General features: G+C 42.0%; 1 protein-coding gene across 1 annotated transcript in view; it reads right to left on the bottom strand.

Moving 5' to 3' along the window:
• Positions 1–2,372: 2,372 nt before the first annotated feature.
• CCDC134 (coiled-coil domain containing 134) overlaps positions 2,373–12,770 on the bottom strand; it is a 74,085-nt gene continuing 63,687 nt past the window's right edge. The window contains exons 5-7 of the mRNA XM_075321883.1: positions 12,009–12,190; positions 11,002–11,073; positions 2,373–3,981 (exon numbers count right to left, since the gene is read on the bottom strand). Coding sequence (XP_075177998.1) covers positions 3,856–3,981; positions 11,002–11,073; positions 12,009–12,190 — 380 coding nt within the window. The 3' untranslated portion in view covers positions 2,373–3,855. The remainder of the gene's footprint in view (positions 3,982–11,001; positions 11,074–12,008; positions 12,191–12,770) is intronic.

The raw sequence follows: 12,770 nt of genomic DNA, 5'->3' as shown, positions 1-12,770 counted from the left end.
ACCCTAATGTCTCCTGCATCACTTTAGGACATTAACATATTTAAATTGCAGCTAAAAGAAAGAATTCCACTTTTATTTGGTAATTGCTATCTAAGCCCTTTGCTGATGTTTGCTGCAGAGAACAATACAAATCGTGTCAGATAAAGACAGCAAATCTTGCACTTGCAAAAGTAAAAAGGAGTTTTCTAACACAGTTTGGTTAAGGTGAGATAAGTGTAGTGTGTCCACCCATATCCTGTCCACCGCCATTAACTTGAGAACGGCGGCAGCTATAGGCATAGAAGTGGTGTCTAGGTATAGTAAAGTAGCCATGCGTTACGCAATGAAACCACCTATAGCGCCACCTGGTGGAAAACAACGGAGTTTGCATTTTTATCTCGAAAACGGAACGCGATAGAGAAAAAAAAGTGAATTAAAAAAATTGTAGGGCATCATCAATTCAATACGAATCGACACCTTGCATACAGAAATGCTATGATATGAAACCCATGACCCCCCCAAAACATTGAATGCTGGTCACGCATATGGCGCTCATTTAACTTTGATACTCAAAGTGGCCACCGTCAGCTGCAATACACATCTGGACTCTGGACAGCATACTGTATCTTGCTGCACGTTGTGCAATATGGTAGGTGACACGTTTGCACAAGCATCTGTAATATGTCGCCGTAGGTCCTGTAATGTTGGTGGAGGGCTCGCATACACCTGATGTTTGATGTGACCTCACACAAAGAAGTCCAATGGGGTCAGGTCAGGTGAGCGTGGAGGCCACTCCACGCAGCCACCATACCCAATGACTTGTAGGATAGTCTCCATGAGGTATCGCTTCACATCCACAGCCTTGTGAGTTTTACACGTTCTAATCATAGCATTTCTGTATGCAAGGTGTCGATTCGTATTGAATTCATGATGCCCTACAACTTTGTAATTCACTTTTTTTCTCTATCTCATTTCGTTTTCGAGATAAAAATGCTAACTCCGTTGTTTTCCACCAGGTGGGGCTATAGGTGGTTTCATTGCATAGCGCATGGCTACTTTACTATACCTAGACACCACTTCTATGCCTATAGCTGTCGCCGTTCTCAAGTTAATGGCGGTGGACAGGATATGGGTGGACACGCTGTATAAAAATCATCTGGGTTTCATTCAGAAAATTTGGACAATTTTTCTCTCATTTGTCATCCGTCTGCAATCTGTTTTATACAGTAGAAAAATTCACAAGATAAAATAGTTTTCTCTGCTAAAGAATTGTGAGAAAATCAGATGGTGTACGGTGGCTCCATTAGGAATCTGATTTTTTTTGCGCATGTATTGACCTTCACCGACAGCACTCAAACTAAAAATTCAGTCGTGTGAGCTTAGACATTTATCTCCTGTAGGCCGATTGCTGGGAGCCCCACTGTAGAGACACCACTAATCACTAGCGCACAGGTTCCTATTCCCCCATTCCTCCTCTCTGTGGTCGGCAGTGAACAGCACGGCACCATGGCGCTTAATCAATGTTGTTCATGTCTATCCGAGTGCTGTACTCTGCTATCTCCATTATTACACTGAGAGGAGCAACAGAGGTCGGATCCAACCACACTGCTCAGTTCAATCCTGACCACAGTGAGGAGGAACTGGGGACTAGTACCCTTCGTTCAGTGACTGTGGGGAGGGGGGGGTCGCAACACTGGGAGCTCCAGCAATCAGATTTATCACCTATCAACAGGATAGGTAATGTGTCTCATTGGCGAACCCTTTAACCCCTTCAGCCCCCGGGCACGTTCCGTTTTTGCGTTTTTGTTTTTTGCTCCCCTTCTTCCGAGAGGCGTAACTTTTTTATTTTTCCATCAATCTTGCCATATGAGGGCTTGTTTTTTGCAAGACGAGTTGTACTTTTAAATGAAACCATAAGGTTTGCCATATAGTGTACTGGAGAACAGCAAAAAAATTCCAAGTGTGGAAAAATTGCAAAAAAAGTGGGATTGTACAATAGTTTTTGGGATATTTTATTCACCGTGTTCACTATATGGTAAAACTGATGTGTGGGTATGATGCCTCAGGTCGGTGCGAGTTTATAGACACCAAACATGTATAGGTTTACTTGTATCTAAGGGGTTAAAAAAAATTCACAAGCTTGTCCGAAAAACGTGGCGCACGTTTTGCGCCATTTTCCAAAACCCGTAGCGTTCTCATTTTTCAGGATCTGAGGCTCAGTGATGGCTTATTTTTTGCGTCTCGACCTGACGTTCTTAACGGTACCATTTTTGCACAGATGCTACGTTTTGATCGCCTGTTATTGCATTTTGCGCAAAATTTGCGGCGACCAAAAAACGTAATTTTGGCGTTTGGAATTTTTTTGCCGCTACGCCGTTTACTGATCAGATTCATTGATTTTATATTTTGATAGATCGGGCATTTCTGAACGTGGCGATACCAAATATGTGTGTATTTTTTATTTTTTTAACCCTTTAATTTTCAATGGGGTGAAAGGGGGGTGATTTGAACTTTTAGGTTTTTTTATTTTTTTTTAATTTTTTAAAACTTTTTTTTTTTACTTTTTTTTTTATTTTACTAGTCCCCCTAAGGGGCTATTGCGATCAGCAATCCGATCGCTCTGCACTATCTGCAGATCTCAGCTACAGAGCTGAGAACTGCAGATTTGCTGCTTCACTTTCAATGCCGGCTGTATTCCGGCATTGAGAGAAAGTGAGTCATGTTAGCCACAGGCGTCATCACATGACCCTGTGCTACCATGGCAACCGCCGAAAGTCACGTGATCATGTCACGTGACTTCCGGCGGGGGCGGGGTAAGTCACTGTCATGGCGGCGCCCATATACATATCGCTGCCAAGACTTTGGCAGCGAAATGTAAGGGGTTAATGGCCGCGGGTGGAAGTGATTCCACCCGCGGCTAGCAGGCACACATATCAGCTGTTGATAACAGCTGATATGTGCGCGTCTCGCCGCCGCCGACCGGCGGCAGGGGGCGGGGCTTACCGGCACACGATCCATGACGTATTCAGTACGTCATGGGTCGTTAAGGGGTTAAGGGTGTATTCACAAACTGCAGATAAATTGTGCTCATCGTAAAAACAAAATCTGGGTTTTTGTTTTTTGCACCAAAGTCAAAACATGATTTAACCAGATGTGCCTACATCCTATGATCACATTCACACATAGCAGCTTTGTTGATGTTTTGCCACAATTTCTATAATGCAGTATGTGGCCTTATCATGGTACAACTCGTATGTCTCACATTGGCAAATGGTATAAAACTAACTTAGTGTGACCCCTGGCACTGGCCTTGAGCCTCCATACACAGTAGATGGCTGTCAAATGAACACTGGACTCTCCCATATAAAGAGACAGTCACTCAGCCGAGCGTTCCTAAGTTCTCTAGAAGAGAGCTGTTGCCAAACATATCTAGTGGCAGAATCTCCTGAAAAAGGAAAGGATCAGCCGTCTGACATGGGACATGTCGGATCCTTCATTCCCCGACAGTCTTGTCCGGGGCCCCCATACACGTTAGATTGCTGGTGAAACCAGTCATTATTGATGGGTCCAGCCTACATTAGTCTAAAGTGTATGGGGGCTTAAGGCAGGTCAACACCATAAATAAGCTTGACTCTTTCAGATATTCCTTGAAGCAATTTGACAGGTGAAATTATCTTGTGAGTAAAATAATAAACCTTGCTGATAATTCATATACAGAGTTCTTGGCTCACAGGGGCACAGATCCAGTGGTGCATCGTCTACTGGTGTTCAAATCCAGCATTAGAGCAGTTTTTGTCATATCTTGGTTCAGACAGGAGTCAGGTTGGCACATGTGTTGTTCTATAAGGCTTCCTCCACGACACACACAACCCAGCGTTATAACTCTGAGCGAGATCGTGTGATCCGAGGACCTTTCCTGATCTCCTTTCGTTTCTCTTCCTTACGTCGTCGTTTCTCCTCTTCTTTTAATGCTTTCTGAAAGGCATCTGTATTGGGTAAAAACTAAGAAAAAACAAATCCACAATTACAGAATGATCAAACCATTTTCTGGGTTACACATCTTTTCTAAGAAACTATGGGCCAAATGTATCAATGTATTTGCACCTTATATGGGGGACTTTTAGACTAAAATTATGTAATCTCTGACGTACATCACATTGATTTGTTCTACAATTTAGTGACTTTTGCACCTTGCACAGCGCTTTGGAGTGAAAATTAGGCCTGGCTTACTATGTAGCCTGGATTCAGGAGCCCTTTTCTTTTTGGCAGCTGTCAGTCCCCAGTGAGACGAGCGCTCTCCCCATGATTAAGGAAGATGCTACGTGAGTGCTGGACTCTCGATGTAGACCAGGGGTCTCAAACAAGGGGTCCGTGGGCTGCATGCGGCTTCTCAGGAAGTCCACCTATGTACAATCTAAGTGTTCTGTGGTCTGTAAGTATATAGACACCTTTTATAAAAGGCTACAGGGGCTGCAACACCACTAAGCAAGAGGCACCACTAACCAAACACCATGAAGGACAATGACATCTTCAAATACGTCAGAGACAAAGTGGTGAGAAGAACAAGTCAGAGTTGGGTTCTAAAAAAATATCCCAATCTCTGATGATCCCCCAGAGAATCATCACATCCATTATCATCAAATGAAAAGAACCTGGCACCACAACAAACCTGCCAATAGAGGGCCACCCACCAAACTCTCAGCCCGGGCCAGGAGGGCATTAATCACAGAGGCAGCAGAGACTGGATTATCTGTCCACACGACCACAATAAGCCGTACACTTTATAGAGCCGGCCTTTCGGGATGAGTGGACAGAATAAAAGCCTTTAGTTAGAGCTAAAAAATGTAAGGCTCATTTTCATTTTACCAAAAGACATGTGGGAGACTCCCCAAATGTATGGAGGAGGGTGCTGTGGTCAGATGAGACCAAAAATGATACCAAAATTTTGGCTACCAAGGTAATTATTATGTGTGCACCAAACCAACACAGGTCATTACCCCAGGAACACCATCCCCACAGTGAAACATGGTGGTGGCAGCATGATGTTGTGGTGTGTTTTCAGCAGCAGGGACAGGAAAATGGCCAAGTCAAGGGTAAGATGGATAGTGCGTAATACAGTGATATTCTTGAGCAAAACCTATCTCAGACTGTCAGTGATTTGAGACTGAATGTTAGACAAATCCAGGGAGCACTTCCAACAGGTGGTGCCTTCAAAATGCTTCAGAAGTCCCTTCATAAAAAAATCCAAAATACTGGCACTCACAATAGATCATTCTTTCTTGTAGTTTCCTGATGAATATTTTATTTCATATTTTCATTCCATATCAAATATCATGTCAGATATAACTCGTTTCGGGACTTCTGAACAGTGGTGACAGCTGACAAAGGTAAGCGTGTCATTGCTGATGACGCTGGCATTGAATAGCATGTTAGTAGGCCCCTCTGGGCGTGCTACCATGCAAAGAGTGCAGAATGAGCGAAGGAACTAATGCCGTTGTGACTAGTCCCCGTGCTCATTAGCATATGATCAAGGATCTTTAGAAATACATTTTATAAAGATCCCTTTATTTATGCTACTAAATACAGAGACGATTAGGCAGGGATTAGCAATGTGCACCCAGAACTCCTTGTGGTTCTGGGGGAATATTGCACCTGACAGGTTCCCTTTAAGTTTGTTGTTGGTGACACATTCAGTGCATAGTTGTACTTGGGTGTCTCTGACCTATGTTTAGTGGACTCCGCCTGGTTTCCTGCACTACAGTATGTAGGTATGTATAGGCATCAAGAGCATATTATTAAGGTGACTTTCACATTGTGTTTTGTGTTGTTTGTTGCTGAGATGCGAAAACTCCAGGCATATAAGTCAATAGGCGTCAACTCACCTGATGAAAACTAAAAACGAGTTGGACTTGAATACATTACAGAAGGCAATTTCATTTTTGGGTGCACCTTAAAGGGGTATTCCCATCTCCAAGATCCTATCCAATATGTAGTAGTGTAATAATAATACTAATATTAGCAACTACCTCCAATTAGAAATGTATATAGTTCTCCTGAATTAGCCATGTCTTCGCCTAATTTTGCCATGTCAGCTTAGGTATCCATCGTTACATCCACTCATATAGTGACAGTTAGTTAGTTGCTCATAACCATGCATACCTAAGCTACAATGCCCTGCACATGAGGTAAGAGACATGGCTATATCAGGAGAACTATACTACATTTCTAATTGGGGGTGTTTGCTAATATTATTACACCTTCTACAAATTGGGATAGGATCTTGGAGATGGGCCTAGCCCTTTAATGCTGTCACAGTGGGTAGGGGGCTCTGTCACTTCAGCAGCATAGATTGCTATGGTGGTAAGTGGTTGACTGGGAAATATTGACATGGATAATCCACTGTAAATCAGTAATGCTGTAGGGCATTATAGAGGCAATTACAAATCTGTACATTTATGTCCCCATAGTGTCCAGAGAAAAATAAAAAAGATGATTCAATCCGTGTTTCTCTTTAAGAAATATTAGTGAGCCTGTTTCAATTGTTTGTTTTTATTGTTTTTTTTTAATAAGTGGGTGCCTCTGCACAGTCCTCTGGTCTTAAAATATGTCTGTGACCTCAGCAGAACCCCGACAGCAGTAATCACATGCCGATGTGTAAGTAACACTGACAGGCGTGATACACTGCAATCAGGGCTGTGGAGTCGGAGTTGTGGAGTCGGAGCTCATTTTGGTGGAGTCGGAGTCGGAGTCGGTATAAAATGCACCGACTCCGACTCCTAAAATATATAATAAATTGGGGACAGTAGTGCAATGCAGAATGTGCTGAATATTTTTTCATAGGAATTTGGGAAAGTTCTGAAATGTCCTATAAATGGCTGTTCTATTCCTGATCTAAGGCTATATTCACACACAGCGTTTTTGCTGCGTTTTTTAAGGATACGTTTTTTAGCTGCAAAAGCAGATCAGCTTTTTAAAAAAACGCATCACCTGAAAGGTTTCTGAGCTCATAAATAATGCTTTCAATAGCAAAAGCAGATTAGAAAAACACCACAAACTGACAGGCTCATTCTCTGTGAGGATATGTTTTTGAGCGCAAAAACGGATCCTCACAAAACGCTGTGTCTGAATGTCCTATTTTGAAACCCATTGCCTTTGCTGGGATGCCCAGAGACACTGCATTTCACTGAATTATTTTGCCATCAATGTTCGATATGTTTGTGACAAGAAAGAAATTGTTACCAAGACACTGGCAGTAACAGATACTAAAAGTCATCACACCAGCCAGTTTCTCCAGGCCTTAGTGGAAAAAGTTCTGCAAGATTACGAACTCAAAAAAGAACAGGTTCTTGCTATTGTAACGGACAATGCTTCACACATAAGTACAATTAAACTAATGAATGAGAGTAATGAACAACATCTAGAAGAAAATGTAGGATTCAGTATGTGTGAGATGGAAGGCCACAGCGCTGTTCATGTCACTGAGGAACAAACAGATATTACAACAGAAGAACAGATGATCTTGTTGAAGAGGCTTCAAAACACGTTCATATTCATCACATGCGCTGTGTTGTGCACACGCTGCAGCTGGCAATAAGAGATAGTCTGCAAGAGGGACCCCGATTTCACACATCCGGTTTTTCGCCATTTTGGCGGATGCGGCGCACTCCAGTACAGTGTATCCAGTACAGTGGCAGCGCGACAAACACCGGTCACATGCTGTCATGTGACCCGGAAGTTGCGGCGCTGCCACTGTACTGTACTGGAGTGCGCCACATCCGCCAAACCGGCGAAAAGCCGGATGTGTGAAACTGGGCGGACATGCTGGAAATCTGATTGGAAAAGTGAGGAAACTGGTTATTGCCGCCAGAACCCCTAAAATTGATTCCATCTTGAAGAGACGTGCTGGGAAAGGGGCAATTGTTGATCAAGCCACTCAATGGGGCAGCACTTATTTAATGACTGAGCGATTGCTTGAACTAAAATCATTTCTTATAGATAGGTGAACCCTCAAGTAACCTTAAATGAAGGTCAATGGACACAGGTGGCTGTATTGAAGGAATTGCTTAATCACCCATTTACTGTGACTTAAAAATTACAAGCTGAGGATTTAACTCCTGGCATTTTCATAAGGGAGTGGAAGAACTTGCTATTTTGCCTGTCCCAAAGAGGAGGTTTGATCGCAGATGGCATTTCTGCTTCAATGAAACTGAGAGACACAGCTATTGGAAACTAAAATTCTTCTGGTAGCTGTTTATGTGGCCCCAAGTCATCGTATACTGCTTGATGATCAACAGCTTACTAAAGGAAAAGAAGCTTTGAGTGAGGTAGCAGTTAGGATGAGCGGCTACAGGACTGCCAGGCGGAAGAGGACTTGGGGCCTGACTGTGCTACTGCTGCCATATCTTCACCTCATCAGATGAGGAGTTTAACTTTGACAAGTATTTGGATGACATGGAGCAGGCAAAGCATTGCCGCAAGGAAAAAGATTTCACTCCGTCTCCTATAGCAGCAGATTGACCAGATTTCAGTAAAATATTTCACTTGCTCTCAAAGAAATAGAAAAATTCAACCATTCATCAAAACTGACTGTGCATGAGGCAATCCCTTTTATACCCGGAAATTGTTAGAGATGTTGCCCGTGTGGTCACGGCTTTGCCTCCAACCCAAGTTAGTGTAGAGAGGTTGTTCTCTAGCCTTAAAATTATTAGGTCAGATTTGAGGTCATCTGCAAAGGAGGATCTGATGGAGGCAATTCTATTTCTTACAACAAATTCATAGACTGCACAAATGTTATTTAGTATATTTTTGATGAAAACGGTTTTTGCCACTTACATAGTGTATTACATAGTGTTATATATTACACAATGTACTACACTATGTAAGTGGCAAAAAACAGTTTTCAACAAAAACATACTAAATAATAAAATAACATTTAGTATATTACTTATATTTAAGTGAAAAATTTATTGTAGTACAATGTGAACATTAGACATTTAATCATTTTTATGATACAATAATCAAGATATTTAGATAGAACATAAAATATTGGAATACAAGTTTAGAACACAAAAAACTGTAATAAATTGTAAATATGTAATACATATTGTATTACATATTTACAGTTTATTACAGTTTTTTGTGTTCTTAAGTTGTATTCCAATAAATATATTTTATGTTCTATCTAAATATCTTGATTATTGTATCATAAAAATGATTAAATGTCTGATGTTCACATTGTACTACAATACATTTTTCACTTAACTATAAGCAATATATATGTGGGAGTCGGAGTCGTGGAGTCGGAGTCGGTGCAAGGGAAATTGAGGAGTCGGAGTCTGAGTAGGAGTCGAAGGTTTGGCTTACCGACTCCACAGCCCTGATTGCAATACAGTAGTATTACAGTGCATTATAGAAGGCATCACAAAAAGCACACTCTGGCACTATTCCATAAAGCAGGAAAAAAAAGGCATGGCTGACAAGTGAACACAGATCTGGCCTCCTGTCAGGTTACTGGGAACCGATGGACAAGTTTAAGACCGGTTTCAGATCATTTCGATGCACATATCGCAAGCAGCACTGCAAGACATAATGTGGACATTTGCTTCTTCTGCCTTTACATAAAACAAGCAGGGCACACTAGACACTCTTTGGAGACAGATAAGAGCAAGACTGGTGTTAAAGAGCAAAGAATATTTCTCCTAACTTTCTATGTATTTTGTCCCATAATCTAAGCTATTTTCTAATATACTTCCTTTAAAAATTCCCTATCATTCACTACACTATCTAACGGCTATTTTGGTTCTTTTTTCTATTCCCTGTCTGATGATGATTTGTTTGAGTACCCCAGTGCATGCTGGGAAATTCAAAGCGTCATTAGGGGGCAGAATCTCAATCCCACTCATTCGCCGCAGGGCATGGAAGCAGATACTGTACAAGAAACAGCGCATGTGAAGGGGGAGGGGGGGAAGAGACATGCATGGGGTTGGAGGCAAGGATTGAGACACTGCACTAGGAAGACACTCAGGGACACAGCAGTGACAGTAAAATGAGTGCCACTGATGACGCTTCATTTCAGGGAGGGGCAGGGGTGTGACAGTGACTACAGCCTCTGCCCCGAATGATGTTTTGAATATCCAAGCATACAAATGGGTACTCAAATCATCATCTGACAGGAAATAGAAAAAAACCCACAGTGGCTCTTAGTATAGTTAGGAATGGTAGGACATTTTTGAAGCAAGCATATGAGAAAATAGCTTAGATTATGGGACTAAATAGATAAGAAGGTAAAAGAAAAATGGTTTGCTTTCAGACTATCCCTTTAATGAGCTGCCAACAACAGGAACACTTGGTGCTGTCTAGTTTATAAAAACATCTTCAAATATAAGGTTAAAGGGGGTTTCTGTTTTTTGACACTTCCAATCCTCCAGCTGCAGTTTGTCTTAAAATCAAACAAACTGCTTTACTCACCCTCCCTGGGTCCAGCACAGAGTCTCTGCCGTGGCTCATGGTGTATGATCTTGTCTGCAGTGCTGACATCACATCGACAGTGCTGCAGCCAATCATTAAGCTCAGCCTAGGAAGATGGCCGCTGAGCTGAATGACTGGCTGCAGACAAACACCAGGAATAGCTGTGGACACTCAGCTCTGGACCCAGAGAGGGTGAGTGAAGCAAGGTTGTTTTTCTACAACAAACTACAGCTAGAGGACAGGGGCTTTCTGAAACCGGAAAAGCAATTCAGCAGCCACATTATATGTATATCGGCCAGAATGAGGAAGGATTATAAAGAGTGGATCTCACTGCAGAACACGCTGTATCCGTGCATAAAAAAAACAGTCAATTCAATAGAAACTTTATTATGACTTGATAACACTATTGTTGAGCCCCTACCTCCTGTGATCAGTCTATAGCGGGAGGAAATTTCACAAAAACTGATTGTGTATTGTGCATTGTCCCATGCATTTATTTAAGAAGAATAAATACAGTGTAAAATCGACATAACATAACAGAGAAAATAAACTTACTTCCATATTTTCAGTTCTAAAAGGATTTCGATAATCCGGAGATTTTTCACTGATGCCCAGCTCCTGAGACATCTAAAATAAGAAGTAAATGGTCATCCCGGGAAATAGTCAGAAAGGTTATATGCAGCCTATACACAAAAAAAAAAGCAACAAAAGAGAAAATATAAATTTCCCCAAAAATTCAACAATTCTTTACAGCAACAAGAGGTCAGCAGTCTTTACCTGCACAGGCCAAAGGATCTAATGCACTGACAGGATGCAGCAAAGCCCCCCAATAAAGATGGAGGCAACACAGGAGCAAAACACTGATGATAGAGCAACAATATACGCCGTTCACACATGTAGGTGCACAGTATATTTCATATATTTTTTTTTTGCTCTTATCTTTATACAGGATGTAGCAAGGCCCTTTAATGTAGGCCTTGTAAACTGGGGTCTCCATTCCTGTGTAGTGCACTTATATAGTGCTGGGCAGCCCGCCTAGTCTAACAGTATGGGCGTAACTAATAGGCTTCTAACCACACACTGTGCACCTACTTGTATGAACGGCGCCCCATTCAAGTCTATTTTGTGTGCAATTTTGTCATCAAGCAATCACCCCCTCCATGGAGTGGTAGTATGTGAGTGGTTGCTCCATCAGTGTTTTGCACCTGTGTTGCCTCCATCTTTATTGGGGGGCTTTGCGGCATCCTGTCAGTGCATTAAATCCTTTATCCTGGGCAAGTAAAGAGTGTTGTTCTCTTGTTGCTGTAAGTAACAGCCTATGTACACCCAAAAGCACAGCAATGGGACCTGCACACAGCTAAATGTAATACAACTCACAAATATTATTCACATTGTCTGGCACAAGGAGCGTATTATGCAGGATGGAAGACAGGGGAACAACTTTAATGCGAATTCAGAGCTGAAATCACAGTGCTGAGGTTCACAGTTTAGAAGAAATCACACATGGCACATCTACATGCATGAACCCACATAGTATGTCATGGTAGAAGATGAAGACATACCAGGCCAAGAAGCTGAGAATGTGGACCGTCATTGAAGATGCCACTCAGGTTACAAAAGCCGATGCCCCACCGAATCAGGTTATTCCAGTTGGAATTTCGATCAAAGTAATGGTGAACGATCTTAGGGAAACGGAGAACGACATCACCGAAGAATGCAGAATTCTCCACAGTGTGTGAATAGGCTGCATCCGTGTTACATAAAGAAGACGGGAAAGAGAAGATAACTGTCAGGTCTAACACTAACACTGCCAAAGTGTAAGAATTATTACAGCGAGTGGATCAAAAATCACTTTATTTCAACCACATTATAAAAGCACAAAAAACAAACAGATTGAAAAAAAAATAATAATTCAATATTTTTAATGTCGTCCTCTATATAAACGCAGTGGTCCTATTTTTCATTCTGGTAGCACACACAAAGGACAGACACTTCCTGTTTTATACGGTTCTGTTTTGCAGTTTGCAGTGCAGGCTTGGGGTGGTGCAGCAGAGTCATCTCATTAGATTGGTCATATACTGTATGAGTCAGTCAGTGAGTGAGTAATTGAGTGAGTCAGTCACTGAGTGATTGAGTCAGTCAGTGAGTGAGACAGTCAGTGAGTGAGACAGTCAGTGAGTGAGACAGTGTGTCAGTCAGTGAGTGAGTGACACAGTGAGTGAGACAGTCAGTGAGTGAGTGAGAGTGAGTGAGACAGTCAGTCATTGAGATGGTCAGTCAGTGAGTGAGTTAGTCAGTGAGTGAGTGAGACAGTGAGTGAGTGA

Source organism: Anomaloglossus baeobatrachus, chromosome 8 (genome assembly GCF_048569485.1).
Source record: "Anomaloglossus baeobatrachus isolate aAnoBae1 chromosome 8, aAnoBae1.hap1, whole genome shotgun sequence".
NCBI classification, from domain to species: domain Eukaryota; kingdom Metazoa; phylum Chordata; class Amphibia; order Anura; family Aromobatidae; genus Anomaloglossus; species Anomaloglossus baeobatrachus.
Note: the sequence above shows the minus strand (reverse complement) of the source record. Positions and strands in the feature narration are given on the sequence as shown.